Here is a 22,200-nt window from a genome sequence, read left to right on the forward strand (position 1 = left end):
CCACGCCATGTGGTCACCTCCGGGGCAGACGGGAATCGAACTCATGCGGAAGTGGTTTCAGCTTCTTAGTGCAGTGCTTTAACCCGCTGCGCCACCAGGGAGGGCCCCATTCAAATTTTTAATCTAGAATTTGGGCAAAGGGAATGATCCTAAATGTAATATTTTCTTAATATGCAAAAGAAATCCAACATTTTGTTGTAAATTAGTTTCCTATACTTAATTCCCCAAATAAAAATTTTATGGTCTGTTTCCATAAAGGGCAGTGTATGTGGAAATATAGTGTCAATATTTTATGAAGAGTATTTATTTTGAGAAGAAAAAAAGCATGAGACACTAATATTATTTAATTTGAACTATACATTTCAACCACCAATTCACCAAAACTGTTTAATCATTGCATGTCCATTCTGAATAGATATAATCTTATCATTAGAGTTTATGACTTTCCCTTATTTTCAATAAAATTAGTATTTCTTTTTTTCAGAAATAAACTAATTTTAATACATAAAATCAAGGTGAAGAAACAAAGCAGGGACTCAGTTTTCTAAAAACTGATTAATTTTATTTCAAGAGCATATACCTTAAAAATCAAAAACTACAATATCAAGAGAAACCTTCCTAACCTTCATGTGTGCCATTTATGTCTTTCCTATACCAGAAGACAGTATAAATAATGTAATTAAATTAATTAAATTAATATGTACTGTATTTCAGGACTTCCCTGGCAGCACAAAGGGTTAAGTCTCAGCACTGTGAAGCTCTCTCCAGCTAAAGCAGCATGTGTTTGATCCTCAGCCAGGGAGATGACCCACAGGCAGCCTAACTCTCCTGTCTAGCCCACTGCTCCCCTCAACAGAGTATCTCAATCTGCCTGTTCTGTTCCCCACTCTGTCTCTGTTGAATCCTCTCAGCTCCCTGCACCTCTAGCCTATACCCTGGTTTTTGAAAGCATAAATAAATAAATCTTTGAAATAAATAAATGCTATATTTAAATGCTGCTTTAAATAATGAAGTCAATTTTGAATGAAAATTGCTGACTTTGAAATGGTAAAATTAATTATATCAAGAAAGTTAAACAAACTATAATATAATTGATCATTCAGAGTTATAATACACTTCATAATGGGGTTGTCAGGTGGTATAATAAAGGCAGGTGCCAAATAGGCGGGGCTATTGATTTCTACACTAAAAATACAATAGTCTAGTTAATGCAAGCTACACCTGTTGAGGTGAGGCCGCAGCCTGTGAAATATTAGGCAGTATATTCCACAATATTAAATGACGACTAAATTTAATTGGTTGAAAATCTGTCCAATTTGCTGATTGTGAAATGGAAGTTGGAAAAGAACCAGAGAAACCCTTAGCCCTGCATACCTGAAATAAATAATGTGAAGACTGACTTTTAAAATTGTATAAAGTTTAATTTATTGTAGTTTTAATGATCACTTTTTTTTTAAAGATTTATTTATTTGTACATACAGAACTGGGGTACAGGCCAGAGGCTCAGGGGTGGCGAGAGGCTTCACCAGAGATAGAGCAGGGAACAGAAAAGGCAGATCTACTAAAATCCACTGCTGAGGGGAGCAGCAGAGTCAGGAGAGGTCTGCTGGACATGTGGGTCAGCTCCCTAGCAGGGGGGTAGAACTCTAAGATAGCTTGATGGCATTGAGCTTTAACCCTTTGTGCCACTAAGGAGGCCCCAGAATCAGGTTATTGACTAAGAACAATTAACACCGATAATTCACTAATAGCCTCCCAGGTGTTCATTTGAAAATATATTTTATTGGGGAATTGGTAAAAGTAATATTATTCTTTTTAAAAAATTGTGTTATTTGTTATTGAGGAAACATTTGTTTACAACACTGTGTATGATTTAGAAGTATAAGTTTACATTGTTCAGAAGAATGTTACCACACCACACCCATGATGAAGGATCCTGTAATCCAAAATTCTTATGTTACTCTGCTGTAGCAAATAGAAAATCAGAATCCAAACCAGTGCAGATCAGTGAACTTGTTTGTATTATATGCGTAATTGCATCAAACATCCATCTCTCTTTAAAACTGATGATCTTGACTATTGGCAGTAATAATGCCATGATTATTAGTCTTGCCACACACAGACAATACTTAGAAGATAGCTATGAATTTTTAACTCCCTGGATAATATTTATTTTTAGTCCTCTAATCTATTTGAATTTCTGAAAAATTGAAAAATCTTACTAATGCCATTATTCATCAGGGGGTAGAGTGGGAATAGAAATCATCTTGCCTTCAGAAAGAGAATAAAATATATTGATAAAATTGTACTTCACTGATTTTTGTCTTTTTAAGCAGTTTTATATGAACTGCAAGGAAACAACAGGATCTCCAAGTTCCATGTTCCATTTTTTAATTTTTTTTTGTGTGTGTGTTTGTAGATGAACTGGGATGTAGGCCTGAGGCACAGGGGTGAGAGAACTCAGCAGAGTCAGAGTGTGGAGCAAAACAGTGAACTATATTGAAATCCACTGCTAGGTGACAGTGGGTGAGACAGGAGAGGTCTGCTGTGCCCTACGTAGGTCTCAAGCCAAAGTTTCCACGTTCCCTTAATGCACAGTTTTGTTATGTCACAAGTCATTATTTCAGTGCTTTTGGAAAAATTATATGACCTTTCTATTTCTAGACTTTTTCTAAATTAGGGGTAATAATAAAATACCTTTTTAGATTATAGTGGGAATTATTTTGAGATAATGAAAGGTATCGAGAAAACATACTTGGTCTATAGTCAGCAATCAATAAATACTGATTTTGAAAATTATCATGAATTTGTCAATCCTCTAAAAAATTATACATCTTGGGCCCTCCCTGGTGGCACAAAAGGTAAAAGCCCAGCACTGAGAAGTAAAAGCCACTTCAGTATGAATTTGATCCCTGCCTGCCCCTGGAGGTGATCCACTTGGCCCAGCAGACCTCTCCTGACTTGCCTGCTGCTCCCCTCAGCAGTGTACATTGTCAGTCTGCCTGTTCTGCTCCCCACTCTGTCCTGGTGAATTCTCTCACCGCCCCTTACTTCTCTGGCCTGTACGCCAGTTCTGAGTGCATAAATAAATAAATCTTTAAAAAATTATGCATCTTATATATTTGTAAACTTTTAGATTAATCATGTTTCTAAAAATCAAGGATAGATTTTCATTAACTCTTACAACTCTGGAGTCATTAGCATTGTGTCAGTACATATAGATGCTTAATAAAACTCTTATTAGTTTTTCCCAAAATGAAGCATTACGTATCTTAACTCACCTGAAATATTTCAAAGGAAAATACCTTATTTTTAGTCGTAATTTGCTATTCAAAGCTGTATATACCTCACTTATTTTTCCACAACTACTGACTGCCTCAGTTTGTCTTAGAATTCACTTATTTTCTTGTTTATAAATCATTGAATATCATGTCTACAATGCTATACAGCTAGAAAGTAACATACAGGTTATGGACTTGGCCATATGAACAGTTATATCTACCTCTCTCAAGAATTTGTCATTTAAGTGGAACAAAAAGTTTTGTCAAGAATCAGAAAGTGTGGGAAATACTCTTAAGTCCCCTGGGAGTTGTGAGCATACAAAGGCCATCTAAAGCTAGAGGGGATGGGAGGGGCTTTTTTTTTTTAAGGAACTAAGACTTTGGCTAGTCATAAAAGATCTTACAAATTTTGATAGGGGGAGAAAAGTGAGGTCATAATTCTGGAAAGAGGAATTGTATATACAAAGTATGACTAGTCTGAGGAGATGTAAGTAGTTAAGCAAAAAGAGTGTTTTTGGAGAAAGGATTTGATATAAGAAGAAGATACTTTGACTAAAGAACGTTTTCTTTAGCATTCTGAGGCAAATATCCTCATTTGGAATGAAAATAGAGATTCTGTATTTGTTATATTTCTTTCAGGAAAAAGTTTAATTTATCTTTAAAAATCAAATGTCTTTGACTAATAGTACAGCATAAAATAATTTGATGTTTCTTGTAGTTTCTGAGGAAGACAAAGGATTTGGACCAATTTTTGAAGAACAACCAATCAATACCATTTATCCAGAGGAGTCGCCGGAAGGGAAGGTTTCATTAAACTGCAGAGCACGGGCCAGTCCATTCCCAGTCTATCGGTAATGCACCTCAATGCTCCTTTCACAGTGGAGTCTAGAACTAAAGATTACAGATCAGGGCTTGGCCCCCTTCACTTATGGTGAAAGCTATGACAAAGGCTTTCTACACAGTCCAGGCATACTAACCAAAATTCTGGTATACAATTTAATTAAAAAAAAAAAAAGCCTAATATCCACATAAATAGCAGATTTTCTTTAGTACATGCCAAAATTCACTTACTATTTACAGCACAGATAATGTTAACATTATCTTAAGCATGTAAGAGATTATATAAAAATTATGCCCAATTTAATATACTCATTTCTGTATTAAGTGTTCTTGTATGCAAAGTATAAATAATTCACAACTACAGAAAATAGATACTATTTCTATATTAGATACATTTAAAGAGCTTCATGAATAATCATAAAAACACTATTTTACATTAGTTTTAAACCTATATTCCATATAACACAGCATATTTCTTACTTAATGAAAAATCTTTATAAACCTGTCTTCCAGATTTTCTAGGATGCTTATATATGTATTATCAAAAGTAACTTTATGCAAAGTTACAGTGGATTTTCCTTTTACAAATGGTCAGAAAAGATAGGTACAGTTTCTGTTATTATAAGAAATTTAAGATAAAAGTTAACCAAATGTCAATGGATTTGAATTTCACCACTGAAATGGTGCTATGAAGACAAAGCAAATGATTGATGGGAAAATTGGGACATTAGTGTTTTAATGTCACCTGACTTAATTGAAGGTTGTCATTTAACAAGGTTAATTTTGAAAATAGATGTTTTTCCCCTTGGATAGAAAATTAACTTTCTATTGTTAAAAAAAAATATTATCAAAGAGAATGCCCCTTCGCCTCATTTAATTCTGAGGGCATACTCTTTTGCAACAGCTGCAACATTATTCTTAAAATAAATTATGAATTGATATGCAAATGGCTGTTCATTTGAAATTATTTTTATTGCTTCAATTTTAAGCCTGGATTATAAGTAAGATATTTAATGAAATGTAAAATACATATTTATTCTACAAATATTTGATTGATTAGAATTATTTCAACCCTGGCACTATACATCATGATAGTCTGCACACAGTCATGGCTATGGACTAGTAGAAGTAACAGGGGCTCTGGAGGAGACCTTATCCAAGCTCAGAGCTTTACAGAAAAGGTTGCTGAGCCTTTTGCAAGTCAATTGACTTTCTCTATAGCTAATGAGTCACAGATGCAGCAGTGAAACACAGTTTGGATGACTTGCAGTGTGTACCTGAGTAGATATGTTGATAGCATCTCAAAAGCAATTTTAGTGATGCTTTTTCTGGGATATTCTGTCACTGATGTTTACACATGGGACTGTAACAAGTCAGCTCCAGGCCAGAATAGAAGCAACAAAAGAGGTACCTAAGCTTCCCTTTGCTGTCTCTTGCTGCCACCACCATCACCACCTCGACCCTGCAGTAAGAAGCAAAACTTGCATGACTGAAATTTTTACACATTGATTAACAGCTCTAGCCCTCACCCTTCAGTTTCTGGCAGCTGGCAATCTAATTCTTCACTTGTACTGATTTCTAGTAGTTAGAATGTGCCATTTGTTGAGCAAAGCCCTGACTTCAATTAGGTTATTGAAAAATTACTGTGATGTTTGAGCCAGAAATTGATATTTTATATTTTACTCCTACTAAAGTATTTTTTTTTATATTTGATGCACATATCTGTATTTGCATTGCATAAGTTTGACATATAAGTAATCATGCATGTTAGTAGGTTTCCTATTATTAAATGTTCTTACCAAATTAAAAAAAAAAATAGAGAATATGCTTAGCTTGTTAAGTACATCTCCAAATCCCTATCACAGGCTATCCTTACTGAAGTGCCCAAGGAGAGCCTGGCCTGGAGGACAGGATAGATGTTTCATTACTTTATGAAGATAGTTCACATTTAACAGTTTTAAGAAAATTGTACAAAGATAAACAATGATGTAATACACACACATACACAGAAATATATCAGGTAGTGAGTGATGAGATTTGAGTCTGCTGTTTGATGATGATTCTTGTTTTAAGACATTGTAAAAGATACGGACTGCTATGGATAAACCCTGATATAAAATAGAATTATTCAGGCTGGCAACTTAAATAAAAACAATTTTGTACATGCATTCTTATTATCATATCACTAAGAATATTAGATTCCTGTTTCTAGTCAGCTTGTTATTCCCCAGGTTTCATAAATATAGCTGTAGTCGTATATGTGTTAGAAACAAAAGTTCCAATTGACTTTTATCATTTTCAAGTTTCATGGCTGATTTCTAGTAGTTAGAATGTGTCATTTGTTGAGCAAAGCCCTGACTTCAGTTAGGTTATTTTATTGAAAAATTTCTTTGATGTTTGAGCCAGAAATTGATATTTTATATTTTACTTCTACTAAAGTATGCTTTTTTAAATATTTGATGCACATATCTGTATTTGCATAAGTATACCTAGCATATGTCAGATAGTGATTGTTTACAATCCATGAATAGCTGCTAAGAAACAAATTTATGGAACTAAAGCCAATGAACATTTGTCATTTGGGATGTATCATGCAAAAAAGAAGAAATTATTTTAATGCACTTGAACATTTACCTTTATGTCCTTGAGCTAAAGTATAAATTGCGGGCCAAGGGACATGAAATTATAGGATGTGAAGGAATAACTAGTCTGAGTCATGTATTTAATCATCTGACTTCACGTAGAGCTGTGCCATTTTAGAACTATGCCAGGCCAGTGCCATCTGCAGAATTCCTGATGGCAAAATCATTTGTTTTTTCACAGATGGAGAATGAATAATGGTGATGTTGATCTAACAAATGATCGCTACAGTATGGTAGGAGGAAATCTTGTTATCAACAACCCTGACAAACAAAAGGATGCTGGAATTTATTACTGTTTAGCATCAAATAGCTACGGGATGGTCAGAAGCATTGAAGCTACCCTGAGTTTTGGATGTAAGTAGTTGAAACTTGAAAAAGAGCAATTGTATTCATGTTCCCCACTCTGTCTCTGGGGAATCCTCTAGCTCTCTATACCTCTGGCTTGCCCCCCAATTCTTCTATGCATAAATAAATAAGTAAAATGTTTAAAAAAAAAAGTAGGACTGTATGAAGAAACTCACAAAATGCAATTTCCAAAAATAAAAGAAGGGGGGGAGATGAGAATTGAGGAAGAGCCAGAATTTGATAAGGACCAAGGCACAACTAGCATCCTGCCTTTTGATCCTTATTCCTTCTCAACATTGGATGCTTCCTCAGGAGTGGACATAAACCTGCCAAATGAGTCTGCTGCTCTAAGTCACTCATCTTCACTTAGATTTGGTAGATCATTGACTTTTCTCTAAGCCTGGTAGGGTTTCCAGGTATCCTTTCTGAGATTTCCTAAATTTGAAGCAGGAGTTGAGGCCATTTGTAATCTTCAAGGTAGACAGAATAGCTGTGCAGCTGATACCAGCGTCTGTTCTGCTACCAGTAGCCACAGGCTTGAGTGCATCCCAGAACTCTCCATAGTGTGTGCAAGTTACAGTGTGTGAAGTAGGGACTGAGTTGCTAGACTTTACCAACCTCTGAGAAATTCTATACCCAAGTGTGAGTGAGCAGCTGAAAAGTAAGCTTTAGTGAGTGTCTGGCTTTTGTTCAGAGAATGAACGTTTTCCTTCTTGCTTTCATAATTAGATCTTGATCCATTCCCACCTGAGGAACGTCCTGAGGTCAAAGTGAAAGAAGGAAAAGGAATGGTTCTTCTCTGTGACCCTCCTTACCACTTCCCAGGTAAATTTATTTCCTCTATGACTAAAGCATCTATGGAATGAAGTGGCCATTTTTCTTTTTCTTTATGATAACAGAACATACAGTTCAAGGTGACTAGTTCTTTGATTAGCCTTATCATGCATCTTTTACTAGTCTTTATAGACCTTTTTTTTTTTTTTGGCTTTTTGGTTACTTGCCCTTAATTGCAAATATTTATGATTATTCCAGTTTATAAACAGTACATATCTTAGCTAGTTTCCTCATTAAAATTCCTGTTGTAAAGGAGAAAATGTGATTGATTTTCTTCAAATTATTCCTGAAATAAAATAGTAGCAAGGAGTGATTTATAGTCAATCATATTATTAACAATTTAATATCTACAATGTACTGTGAGTTATAATTAAATACTAGAAAGGGATGAAGACATAATAAGTTATTGATGTCTTTAGGGTCACCAATTTGTAAGACTAATGACCCAATTTAGAAAAAGAATTAAATTGAGCCATCTGTTAGGAGGCTTAACTTCTGAATACATGTTTTCTGTAAGTTGATATGACTAAAATAGTCATCAACATGCTAATTAAAAGATAAACACTTCATATACCTTTATTAATTTTAACTTGTTTTATTTATCAAATGTTCTTTCAAAGTATTTTATAAATACTAGTTATTTTTACATTGAAAAATGTTTTCTATTCTTATGTTTAATAATATGTCATGAGACTCCCTGGTGGCCTAGGTGTAAAGTCTCAGTGTTATCACTTTTTTGCCCGAGTTTGATCCCTGGCCATGGAGCAGATCACATGGCATGGCAGACCTCTCCTGTCTCACACTCTGCTCCCCTCAGCATTGAATTTCAGTAACTCCTATTCTGCTCCCCACTCTGTCTCTGTTGAATCCTCTTATACTGCTGGACTAAATCCCAGTTCTTATATGCAAAATAATGATAATAATAATAAGTGATAGAAATCACCTCCCATGGACAATGAAACTTTTTGGCTATTTTAGGTAATTTTTGGGAACACAAACACACACACACAAATTTATATACAGCTGTATATTCTATTTATTATATACATATATGTATTTTGATTGTCTATATAACAAATATTAGTAATTTTCTCTCTAATGATAGGAGAAAGGCTATTTTGGTAAATATAAGATGACCATATGAATTAAAAATTTCAATGAGAGAATAGTAACTTCCATGAAGAGATGCCAAAACAATATAAAACATCTCATTTTCATGGCATTTCCCACAAAGTAAATGGTTATAGGCAATAAATGACTGCATTTGACCATATTCCACACTGAATAGTCCTTATTCTATATTCTATCACATATTCTTTGAGCAGATCTTGTGAGTACTTGCTCTGAACCAGACATGGTTTTTGCTAAATACCTCAGTGAATAAAATAGGAAAATTCACCCAACATTGAGATCTTCTCCTCAGAGACAGACAATAGACAAGTTAAAAAACTAAAAGATTTGGCAAGTTCGATATTACTAAATTTAAGATAGGAATGATAAAAACTTCTTAAACATCTTGATTCTCAAAAAAAAAACCAATGTTTTATTTTTATTTAATTTTCTGTCAGTATAACCAACAGAAATTGAGTTACCACATTTTGCAAAATATAAATCATACATGTGCACATTGAGAGAGAGAATAAAGGAAAAGATTCTTTCAAAGGGGGTATCCTATCGACAAAAATACAAGATACTTAATTATAAAATGTGTGTAAATTTTAAAATAAGTGGGAATACATTTAAGAAAACTGTTGGATATGATCTTGAATGAATCTCAGTGGATAGGTCATCACAAAAATAGACTCAAATGGGAAGGCATAGAAGTTAATACATGATTCCATAGTATAATTCGGCACACATTTCTTACTGTAGGTATCAAAGCACTAACTAGAGTCTATCATGATTTTGTTAATGTAGGTAAATTATGTTCTATTGGATTAGTAGAAAGAAAGCATATATTGGGCCCTTTCTGGTGGCACAATGGGTAAAACTACAGCACTGTGAAGCTATCCACAGCCACTATAGCCCAAGTTCAATCCCCGGCCAGAGACGTGATTCACATGGGGTGGCAGTCCTCTCCTGATCCCCTCATTTCAGTCAATCTACCTGCTCTGCTCCACTCTATTTCTGGTCAGTCCTCTCACACTCCACCTCTCTGGTTTATACTCTAGTTCTTGTATGCATAAATAAATCTTAAAAAAAAAAAAGAAAAAGAAAATGAAAAAGAAAGCACACAAGTACACAAGTCTACTCTTCCAGATACTAAAGTGTCTCTAATGTTTTTCAAGAGAAATATACATTGTTTAACAAGGTTATATGGGTGATATATTTCAGAGTAATACAATGAAACTCATCAAATGCATTATAGTTTGCAAAATAAAATTCCCCTGTCATATGCTCCAGACTCTCCTGAGGCAAAGGAAAGAAATCTCAGACACTTATCAATAAAAATGTTTCTGAAACAGGTGCTGGCACTTATTTTTCTTAAAATATTAATTCATAGTAATTTATTATTTAAGATAGACAGCAAGGCTATGAAGAAAATAGATGTTGGTTTTTTCACAGTTGGTGCTGTCAGCACCAGGCAAGGAAGACAGATTGGGTCCCTGTGAGATTGAGGTGGGGAATCAGGGCAACTGGTAAGTCAATCATGGTGTAGTTTTGGAAGCGGGAAGGTGGAGCGGGAAGTTAGAAAGTAATTTCTACTGTACAAGCTTGGGCAAGTCAACTAATCTACCTGAGTTTTCATAACCTTGTCTGAAGAATGGCAGTAGCAATCCTTACCTTCCTTTCAATGGGAGATGATGGCTTCTAATGATTATTTTGTCCAGATGAATGAGTTATCAGAAGGCCAGAATTTGTTAGATAAATTTAGGTTTATGGGCCCTTCCTGGTGGTGCAGTGGGTTAGGACGCAGCACTGCAATGGAGCCAAAGCAGCTTCATGCATTCAGAGGTGATCCACATGGCACGGCACACCTCTCCTGGCCCGCCCACCACATCTCTCAGCAGTGTACTTTGTTGATCTGCCTGTTCTGCTCCCTACTCTGTCTCTGGTGAATCCTCTAACCACCCCTGGCCTGTATGCATAAATAAATAAATCTTTTGAAAAAATAGATTTATGTTACAGTTAGCACATGGGGAAGGCCAAATTTATTGTAAACTATCTGTCTAAACAGTAGCACATAGGAAGTACGCATTATATATTAAGTTAGTATACTGAAGAACCCACACAGCATTAAATCAGCCAGAACAACCGCCTTGTAGTTTGACTCATGTTTATACAAGTATCATCACAATGACTTCTTTGACCTAGTTTTTCTCTCTTAAAGGTTCCTATTTTAAATATCTCATCCCTTTTCACATATCCCTGATGAGTGGGCACAGGGAAATGTCTTAATTTTAGAGAATATGAGTAATAGAGTGATTCAGATATTTGGTCTAGAATTAAAGTGCAAGTTTCTATATTCACATAACCAAGGAGAACCCAGGCTGCTCTGAATGTGCTTTGCTGTGTATAGTATTTTGATAGTTAAATAAATTGTCTTTTTTTCTGTTAGGAAATCTATACTTTCCTGATGTTTATTTTCGGGAATTTAACTATGATCATAAATTTTTGCAAAAATATTGGTTTTCCTTTTAAATGGCAACAAGCTTTTTTTTTTTTTCAAGCTCAGACAAGCTAACAGCCTGTTTTAGAACGTATTATAAATAATCATTTGGCTCAAAGATTATTTTTCATGCAATTTGAAGAATCCAATTTCAGCTACTGAAAGAGCCCATTAAATTTCTTCCTACCTTTATTCTTCTGTAGATTTTACCTGCTCCTAACTTAGCATAAGGATAACAATTAAAATAATAAAATTATTTAAACATGCATATTTAAAAAGAGAAATAATGGTGATTAACTGAATTGGAGGATGATGGTTTTTTAATTTTCTTTCTTCTTTCAACTTGATCTGTATTTTCTATTTTTGACAACTACAATATACTGTCTTCTATAATTAAAAAGTTAAGATTAAAAAGAAAATAATTTTTACTTTGCTGGTGGTGCATATTGTTGGAGAAAATTACATAGCTAATCTAAATGGGATCTCCTAGATTATTACTCCCCATCATGTTAGATTTATACAGAGTGCAATTATTTTAGTTTTTTAGAGTTGGTTTTCTATCATACTCTCTTGTTGCAGTACTAGCCAGTTACATTGCGTTTCCTAAAGCTTATCATTCCTGTATCATTTCACTTTAAAAAGATATTGGCATTCTACCATCTCACATCTAAATTCTAATTTAGCCTAAAAGTTGCTTCTTATGATTTTCCTACTGGTGGTTGTCTTCCCCTAGTTCATGAGATTTTAAAGGGAATCAATATTCTGTGAATGAGAAGTATGTACTGTCCTGCATTTTTTCTCTTGTGTTTTGCTATTGTATATGATGTCCAAGGAGTCATTCTCCAAACCAGGAGGGGCGATAGAAAAGGAAAATTGTATGAAATGCAGAAAATTAATGAGGGAATTCAATGGACAGCCTAAGTAGCCTATGTGTTCAACCAAAGGAAGATCCTGCAGTTAAGAATTTCCATGTGCTATAGACTTCCTAATAGTCAAGAAAGTCAGTAACATGACTTTCTCTGTTTCTCTGGCTTCACTTTCTATAGTGGCAGAACAGTTTACACAAACTCATTTACAAATCTATAATTTAAAATAAAAATAAAAGGATATAAAATCATAGTATGGTCAATAACTGATTTTTTTTCAAATAAAAGCAGTAAGAAAAATGGATTCAGATCTAGATCTAGGACCTCAACACTACTTCAGAGTGAAAGGATCTATGCAAGATCACTGAGTTGTATCTAGCCAATTAAAAAAATACATAAAAGTAAGAATATTAATAGTCCATAAAATAATTTATAGATAAAGATATGTGTAATTACTTAACACCATATTTATAACCACTCAAAACATGGTAATTTTTAGAAAATTCCAAAATGTCCTTTGACTACATTCAACATACTCATTCAGTCTTGATTCAATTATGTATTTGTCATTGGAAAACAAAATATTTGCTTTTGGAGTAGAGCTTAATATTTAGTAGATATTATTTTCTCCCAGATGATCTTAGCTACCGCTGGCTTCTAAATGAATTTCCTGTATTTATCACAATGGATAAACGCAGATTTGTATCTCAGACAAATGGCAATCTCTACATAGCGAATGTGGAGGCATCAGACAAAGGCAATTATTCGTGCTTTGTGTCCAGCCCTTCTATTACAAAGAGTGTGTTCAGCAAATTTATCCCACTCATTCCACTGCCAGAACGTAAGTATTTGTTATACTCTGTGTTTGCAAGGTTATCTGCTTGTGGCATACTTCTAATAATGAAAAAAATATAAATAACCATTGCAGAGATTAGCTACCTGTTTGGTCTTGGCTAAAAGAGAATGCACACAGTGAAAATTTCTACCCTTCCTTAACTTATTCAGTAGAGAAGATCTGAATCATTAAAATGGCCATAGATGGTTGAATCTGGACTGGCTGGCTCTAGTTCAGAAAACAGTGGACTGATTCCTTAGCTAAACAGCAGTATGTTGGTTCCAGGGGAACACTTAGCCTCTGCATTTTGTTTGCTGGGCATGCCTTTTTCTTAGTTCATCAATGGGATCATGTGATTAGATCAAAGCTAACTATGGTGATTACATAATTAGTAAAAAAAGACCTAGCTATTTTGGTATTTTAAGGAACTATTTACATTATGCAAAGATAGATGATAGAGAGATAGAGAGATTGATATCTACTATGAATATTTAGCAGAGGGTATTATTACCTTGGAGCCATATTTTACTGCTCCTGACATAATTGATTGGTCTTTCCTAGCTGCCCATTGAACTGCCTTCCTTTTTTAGCTGTACTATTCCCTGAGAAAATCAGATTGTCGTATATTTGATGACCTCATATCATTTTTGTCACAGTTGTGCTGCTACATTCATATAACTGAGTCCAAGTTTCTGAGGAAATCCTGGCTTTCCTGTTGCCAGATTCAAGTTTTGTTTCTTTCACTACATAGTCCTTTAGGAGAGTTGGAAAATACCATCTTATTGCTATGGACCCATTTTTTTTTTTTTACTCTCTTCAGGATAGGAGTTACCTGGCTGGTGTTTAATACATTTTGACTTTATGGCTTTTTCTCCTCTTCTCAACCTTATGAGATACTCCTACCCACTACTTCACAAATTTGAGCAACTATTTTATAAAAAGGTTCTTAAAATTTTAAACTACTCCCTAGAAATTCATTTCCTTTTGCTCTTCTTTTCTATCTTGTTGGGATGAGTGCTTCTTTTCCTGTTATAGCTAATTCCTCTCTGTTGCTCTAGTTCACATCCCATTTGACTAAATCGTGTCCTCATCTCATCTCTTGTTTCCTTTCTGTCCTGATTTTTCATACTTTGCCCTCAATTATTTGCCCTCTGCATATTCTTTTGTGTTCAATGCAACTATGCTTGAATGATCAAAATGATTTAGTCACTAAACTCAAAGGTCACTTCTAATTCTTGATTCTGTGTGTATTTTTGTGTGATACTATACATCTCTTCTACATCTCTTGGACATTCCCTTTCCTAATTTCCGACTCTTTCCACTGACTCAATTTCTCATCTCCTACCTGCTTCTCGGACAAATTCTGTGCAGTGTCCTTTACCAGATCTTCTTTGTTATGTTTCTGATCTTTCCAGGAATTCTTGGAATACCTTTTCAACTGGAATCCTATCTGGATGGATGACTCCAGATTCACATTTCCAGGACGTTTCTGGTACTTGATTGCCTCCTGGACTTGCCACACAAGGGTGTTAGATCAAAACATCCCATACACATCTGCTATCTTCCCTCTGAACCTCACCTAGTATTCATCTCAGTTAGCAATACTATTATTTTTCTACGAATTTAGGGCATAATTTTTGTCAGTTTGTCTCCTGCTTCCTCATTAGAACAGTGCCTCCAGGGGTTCCCAATCAGTATGTAAGCTAGTTTGAAGAACTGAGAAAATGTCCAGATCTAAGATACTGATTCACCAGGCTTGGGATATGACCCAGGTATCTGAACCAGCTTCAGAAGGGGCTTCTGATAAATTGGTTCTTAAACTATAATTTGAGAAAATACCAATAAAAGGAGCATGCTCATGGTTCTGCCTCATGTTTATGTTCTTTCTTTTTTGCTCTCACTGTGACTATGTCCTACTTCAGGCCCTTACCTGTTTGGCATGCATGAATTAAATAGTTTCTTTAGACTTATGACTCACTTCTATATTTCTCTTCTCCATGCTTCATCCCTTAAAATTTCCAAAAAGGTCTCCTACTTAGATAAAAAATAAGGGTCTTCCTGGTGGTGCAGGGGTTTAAGTCTCAATGCTATCAAGCTATTGCCAACCACTGGCCAGGGTTCGATCCTAGCCAGGGAGCTGATCTACATGCCTCAGCAGACCTCTCACCCACTGTTCTCATCAGCAGTGGATTTCAGCAGATCTGCCTGTTCTGCTCCCCATTGTCTCTGATGTGCGTTCTCTCCCCTCGCCTCTGGCCTATACCCCAGTTTTTGTATGCATAAACAAACAAACAAATAAATACATCTTTAAAAAAAAATAAAAGATAAGGTTAATATTACTTCTCTTGCCCTGACTCACTGCTAATACCAATTAAGGAAATTGGTCTCAAAATATTTAATACTATAGCTTCATGTTTTCCAGATTGTAGGTTCAAGCTCATTTGCAATTACATCTACTTCAATGTTATTTGAATTCCTAGACCTTTGTAAATCCCAGCACACTTCTGAGGCATTGTCATAATATGTTATTTTCCCTGTCTGAACTGGTCCACTTCAAATGCTATCCTTGCTGAAATTTTCCTAGTCCTTTCATACAATTCTCCTTGGCTACTACTCTTTCAGACTTTTTATTTATTTTCAACCTCATGACTGTATCAATTTGTCTCTTTAGCATTATATGTTGTTAAAGTACAAATTCATGTCATGATTCCCCCAAAAACCTGGCCTATTTCTTCACTTGTCCGAGTGAGAAACTGATACATCTTTCAAGCCTGATATTAATGGGATTAATTATCTATATTTACGAGAACAGTGATGTCTTAATAAGCATTTTTCTTTATTTCCTCTTTTCAACATGCTTCCTTTTTGCATTCATCCCCTTGAAACTTTTTTCCTCTTCTGCTCATGGCCTTTCTTTTCATTCTCCTCTTTTCCTTTTACCTCATTTCTTTATTTCTTCTCTTCTAGCCCAAGTGCCCTTTCATGAACTTGCAGCACAATATTTTACACATATTAGATACTTCTTAAAATTTTCCTGAAATTTTAGTGATACCCATTTGGTTACACAACTGTCAAAATGAGTAATAGGTTGAAAATTCTTGATGAAGTTGATGTTCTATAATACTATCTGTAAGCAAACAAAAAAAAAAAAATTATACACTGTGACCTGATCAGATATTTACTAGAACTTATACAGAGAATAGATTTTCACATTGAAATAGTTTTAATCTTATAAAAAATCACAATGTTAAAAAAAAAACTGTTCTGCTTAATAATTTGCATGTGTTTGCATTTCTCTTAATATTAGGAACAACAAAACCATATCCTGCTGATATTGTAGTTCAGTTCAAGGACATATATGCATTGATGGGCCAAAATGTGACTTTAGAGTGTTTTGCCCTTGGCAAGTAAGTATACTGACATTTTTCATTAACATAATTTTTGTAGAGTTTTGGGAAATAAGTGATGTAAATATGTAACTACCAATAGAAGCTTAAAGTAATTGTTTTGTAAGCAATTCTAGATCCTTAACTCTTATTATATCCTATTTAAAGTCCAGTTCCTGATATCCGGTGGCGGAAAGTTCTAGAACCTATGCCAAGTACTGCTGAGCTCAGCACTTCTGGGGCTGTCCTCAAGATCTTTAATATTCAGCTAGAAGATGAAGGAATATATGAATGTGAAGCTGAAAACATTAGAGGAAAGGACAAACACCAAGCAAGAATTTATGTTCAAGGTGGATATTTTAATTTTACATAAATTTCATCAATATCTTATTTACTGACATTTTCATACTTAAAAATTAAGATGTAATGATTAATAGTTAAAAAACAGAGGTGTATAGAATTTTATACAAAGGTATGCTATATATATCTTATGTTAATTAAGTAATAAATATGAATTATAGCAGTTATATTCTCGTTAGTATACAGTGAAGTTCTTGGTAATTTCCAGAACATACAATTGAAACAATTTATTTCCTTTGTCATCCTATATTTTTTAATATATTTTATTTGTAGAAACCTTTGCATTCTAACTTAATTTAAGCCTTTTGTTTGCAAGCACCAAAATTACCTGGAAAGCTCATTAATATGCAGATAACTGGCTCTGTATCCTCAGAGTTTCAGATTTAGAAGATCTATTTGGGTCCAATAATTTGTATTTCTAACAAGTCCCTAGGAAATCCAAATATACAAATACTAGTTTAGGAATCACACTTTCAGGAAGTTTGGTTTAAGGGAGTATATTTTTCTTTAACATAATTCTTTTTTTAATTACAGTTTTTTTTTTTTTTGTGTGTAAGACACAGGTGCAGGGGTTGAGAGGATTCAGCAGAGACAGTGGGGAGCACAGCAGGCAGATTTATGGAAATAACACTGCTGAGGGGAGCAGGCAAGACAGGAGAGGTCTACTATGCCCCATGTGGATCAGCTACCTGACTGGGGATTAAACTCAGGCCACAGTGGTGATAATGCTGAGACTTCACCCCTAAGCCCCAGGGAAGCTCTCTTTTATACAATTTTTATGGCACAAGTGTTTGGTTACTGTACTTCAAGATGAACTTATATTTGGGAGGATAAAATGTCTTTGAATAAAAGCTTGAACACTTCCAGGCTGAAATAATCTTTATAGCACTCTACAGTGGAGTGGAGCCACATTGAATATACACCTGATCTTTGACAAGATCACTGAGAGGACAGCCATGTATCGGGTATTTACTCAGCAGTAGACACCATGCTAACATCAAGGATAGATAAAGAAAATACTTTCTCTGACCTTGAGGTACATACTATATTTATGTTATATGTATACAGACATAAACAACCAAATAAACACATGCACACACACATACACATAACTATTAAAAAAAAGGCATGAGAATGCAATATGGAAATTTGCATAGATATTGATTAAGCAAGCATATGGAAAGGGGTAGAGTATGAGAATGTGGAAAACGGGCACTAAGAAAAACTGGGGAGACGTTGCTGGTGGCCTTAGCGCTATCAATGCCATGGTCTGAGTTCAATCCCAGGCCAGGGAGTTGACCCATAAAGCACAGTAGACTCCCTGTCTCACCCAATGCTCCCCTCAGCAGGATATTTCAGTCAATCCACCTGTTCTGCTGCCTACTGTCTCTGGTGAATCTTCTCACCTCCAACCCCCTGTGGAACCCATGGCTATACCCTAGATCTTCTACACAAAAAATAAATTTAAATAATGAAAAGAAAGAAAAAATGGAGATGATTCCTAACCCAAATTTGTCACAAGGTCAAGTTCACCATCCTATCCAGATCCCGCATTTTTGTTTATGTGGGGTAAAAGTAACGCCTTAAACAACCAGTCTACAACGTCAGTATCACCACCAGATAGAGCCCATTGGAATTATTGAAACATTCACCTCTTTTGCCTTTAAGAAGTTCAGGACCACAAGAACTCTTACCCACGTGGCTCAGTACATGCCCTGCCTGGTCTCTCCTAGAATCACCTGGATTCTCAATGTCTATTCCTACCTTAAACACCCTCAATCCTCTTATTCTGACTAAAATTTGCTTCTCCTTAAGGTTGCTGCTTCTCCTGTAACTCTTTTTTCTTCTTTCTTTCAAATCCTCTTTTTAGATCTGGTTACTACTCCATTTCTGCTTTTTGTGCCTTCCCTAAAATATTATACAGATCTTGGTAGATTTGTCCAGACTCTAAAACTAGTGTCTCCATTTTTTTTTTCTCTCTAAAATCTACCCTGGTTTTCATTCCCTGACCCTTCCACTGAATCCATTCTCCTCACAATCACCAATGACTTCCATGTAGCTCAAGGTGATGAACAAACCTCAGTTGTGACTCACCTGAATAGCAGCTGTCACGCTAATTGGCTCCTCCTGCCCCCAGACTTACCTCCTGGAACCACAATTTGTTCATGTCCTTGTACACCACTCTCAATCCCCTTTGCTTTCTCCTCTTAGCTCCACACCTTCTAGTATTAGGGTGTCAGGATTTGCTTTTTTAAACCATTCTATATTGAGTCACTACCTTTATGATCTCATTTATCATCGTGGATGCAAATATACTCTATAGCCTAAAAATTCTGACCTACATACATGTTTGTCCTTAACTCCACAATTGTCTACCAACACCCCAACATTTACTTGGTATAGATCATATATATATATATATATATATATTATATATATATATATATATATATACATGTATATATACATATATATATATATAATTTTTTTTAAAGATTTATTTATTTGTGCATACAGAACTGGTACAGGCCAGAGATGCAGGGGTAGTGAGGATTCACCAAAGACAGAGTGGGGAGCAGAACAGGCCAAATGAAGAAGTGCACTGCTGAGGGGAGCAACAGGTGGGCCAGGAAAGGTCTGTTGCGCCATGTGGTCACCTCCGGGCAGGCGAGGATCAAACCCATGCAAAAGAGCTTTAGCTTCTCAGTGCTGTGCTTTAACCTGCTATGCCACCAGGGAGGGCCCAGATCATATATTCTTTGTGATTTCCCAAGGGAAGGGAAATTCTGGTCAGAACCTTCTTTTTTTTTTTAATAAAACTGCTTTGCCAGTCTTCTAGAAATTGTTGATCTGTTTTTATTCAAAACATTAAATCCATTCTAGCTTATGCACTTAAAACTATACCCCAGTTTCTCAAAAGTGTGGAGTTCTGTACTAATTTCTAATTCTTTAAAGGAATTAAGGTGACAGCTGATGTTTATAGCTAGTAATTTAAGGGAGCTGTTACTTCTCTTTTTTAATGAGGCACTCCAACTTTTATCTTTTGGTCTAATCAAACAAGCAGAAAGCTACATAATTAATGCATATACAGAATATATCAAGCTGATTCTATTATTTATTCAATTATATCTTCTCATTGTATTTTTGAAGGTGACATCTCTGTGTGATCTGTGTGAAGTTAAGGCAGGAAAGCAGTGATCCTCCTGCTTTGTAGGTTGCCTTGATTGAATTTTAAAAATTTCTTGTTGATTAATAGTATTTTCTGATCAATATTCAGTTTTTAAAATTTTCTTCCTATGTCAGAGATAAGATGCAATTATGAGTGAAAAATATACTGAATCAGGCTGTATGTATTATATTATGTATATAACATATAATGTTGTTCAGTGAGATTATACACTGTTTTATGTTTCATTTATTTATCCACATCAAATATTCTCTATGAGATATGTAGATTTCTTTTGCCATAGTGAATATAATAAGTTTTCATTTTCAAAGAAAATTAAATGAAATACTACCTTCCACTCAAGATTATCTCCTCTTACTTCTTTTGTTATATACTTATTTAGCTAAAGTATTTGGATTTACTCAAACAATTTAAGTATTCACAAAGATGATCAGATTATTAGTTTGCTTCTTATCAAAATTTGTTTTTTCCTTTAGGAAATTCCTAGCATTTTCTCCTTTTCTGAGCAAGTTCTAAAAATCTATCAGTAGATTAGATCAACTGAAGAGGTTGAGGTCAATTTAATTGACCCATAAATTTTATCAGTTATAGCTACTATATAATATCCAGTTATGATTATGTAAGTAACCAAGTCCTTTTTCTAGTTCTACAATAGATATTATAGTGTCCACTAGTTCCATTCAGAGGCATTATATACCTGAGGGAATGAAAAAAAATTGAAACTTTATCCAAACAGCGAAGAGATACCATAGTAAATGGGGATAATTTTTTTGAACTTCAGTGCCATTTTGAAAGGCTTAGAAAAATGACAAATAGGTGTAGTGCCATTCATGAATTAACCTTAAAAAAATGGCCCACAGGCCCTCTCTGGTGGCGCAGCGGGTTAAAGCACAGCACTGAGAATCTAAGGCTGCTTCCGCATGAGTTCGATTCCCGCCTGCCCCGGAGGTGACCACATGGCGTGGCAGACCTCTCCTGACCCGCCCGCTGCTCCCCTCAGCAGTGTACTTCGTCGATCTGCCTGTTCTGTTCCCCACTCTGTCTCTGGTGAAGCTTCTCACCGTCCCTGAGCCTCTGGCCTGTACCCCAGTTCTGTATGTACAAATAAATAAATCTTAAAAAAAAAAAAAATGGCCCACAAGTAGAAAAAAAAAATACTTGAACTATAGTTACCACATGCTGCTATAATGCAGGATAAAGCTTACTGTGGAAATGCAATCTCAGTGGCTCTAACTTTAGTTTTAAGACCCACAAAATATCTGGTACATTCTTTAGGACCCCAGCTATAGGTTATATTTGTACTCTTGAAATTGTGACATGTGTTGGAACTTGCATTTTACAAATACAATGTTCTTTCCTGTTTAGCATACCCAGAGTGGGTAGAACACATCAATGACACCGAGGTGGACATAGGCAGTGACCTCTACTGGCCTTGTGTGGCCACCGGGAAGCCCATCCCCAGCATCCGATGGCTGAAAAATGGATATGCGGTATGTGTCCTTCAAGTCTTATACAATAATTCTGGAGTCTGTCATCAGGCAATACCTCCAGGTGGTCCTGGGATAAATTTAGAAAGAGGGAATAGAGTACGGTACCCTGGAATCTAAAATACAATGTCTACTAACACAGCCAACAAGAGAGTGAACACATAGTAGCTCTGTCAGCATAAACAAATTCCTGTAATTTTATGCCTCTGTTCTCTCTCTTCCTCCTTATTTTCCCCTTTTTCATTTTTACCCTCTTTTTACTCATCCAGCTCTAGTACCTGATAGTGTCTTCTTTTTCTTGCCACTGTTGTTCTGACCTCACAGAAACAGAGGTTAGAGCCAGGCTCCAACATTTGGCTGTAGGGATGAGTAGCAGTAGTGGGGCCCTCCTCACTATAGCTTCCTAGCTGGGCAGGAGGGAAAAGATGAGCTCTCAGCACTGTGGGGTGAGTCAGATGAGAGCCACTGGGCATGGGGAGTAGCATCACTTCCCCTGCTATGAACACCCCCAACTCTAGAACTAGGAG

At 35.5% G+C, this 22,200-nt stretch overlaps 1 protein-coding gene across 3 annotated transcripts in view; it reads left to right on the forward strand.

The window, feature by feature from the left end:
- The window catches only part of CNTN1 (contactin 1), a 289,880-nt gene that overhangs the window by 101,033 nt on the left and 166,647 nt on the right, over positions 1 to 22,200 (forward strand). For all 3 annotated transcript variants that reach the window (XM_012734143.1, XM_012734144.1, XM_012734142.1), the window contains exons 4-10: positions 4,000 to 4,132; positions 6,945 to 7,117; positions 7,838 to 7,933; positions 13,053 to 13,259; positions 16,561 to 16,660; positions 16,808 to 16,989; positions 21,552 to 21,676. In XM_012734143.1, the coding sequence (XP_012589597.1) occupies positions 4,000 to 4,132; positions 6,945 to 7,117; positions 7,838 to 7,933; positions 13,053 to 13,259; positions 16,561 to 16,660; positions 16,808 to 16,989; positions 21,552 to 21,676 (1,016 nt within the window). The remainder of the gene's footprint in view (positions 1 to 3,999; positions 4,133 to 6,944; positions 7,118 to 7,837; positions 7,934 to 13,052; positions 13,260 to 16,560; positions 16,661 to 16,807; positions 16,990 to 21,551; positions 21,677 to 22,200) is intronic.

Source organism: Condylura cristata, unplaced genomic scaffold (genome assembly GCF_000260355.1).
Source record: "Condylura cristata isolate star-nosed mole 26May11 unplaced genomic scaffold, ConCri1.0 scaffold00047, whole genome shotgun sequence".
Lineage (NCBI taxonomy): Eukaryota > Metazoa > Chordata > Mammalia > Eulipotyphla > Talpidae > Condylura > Condylura cristata.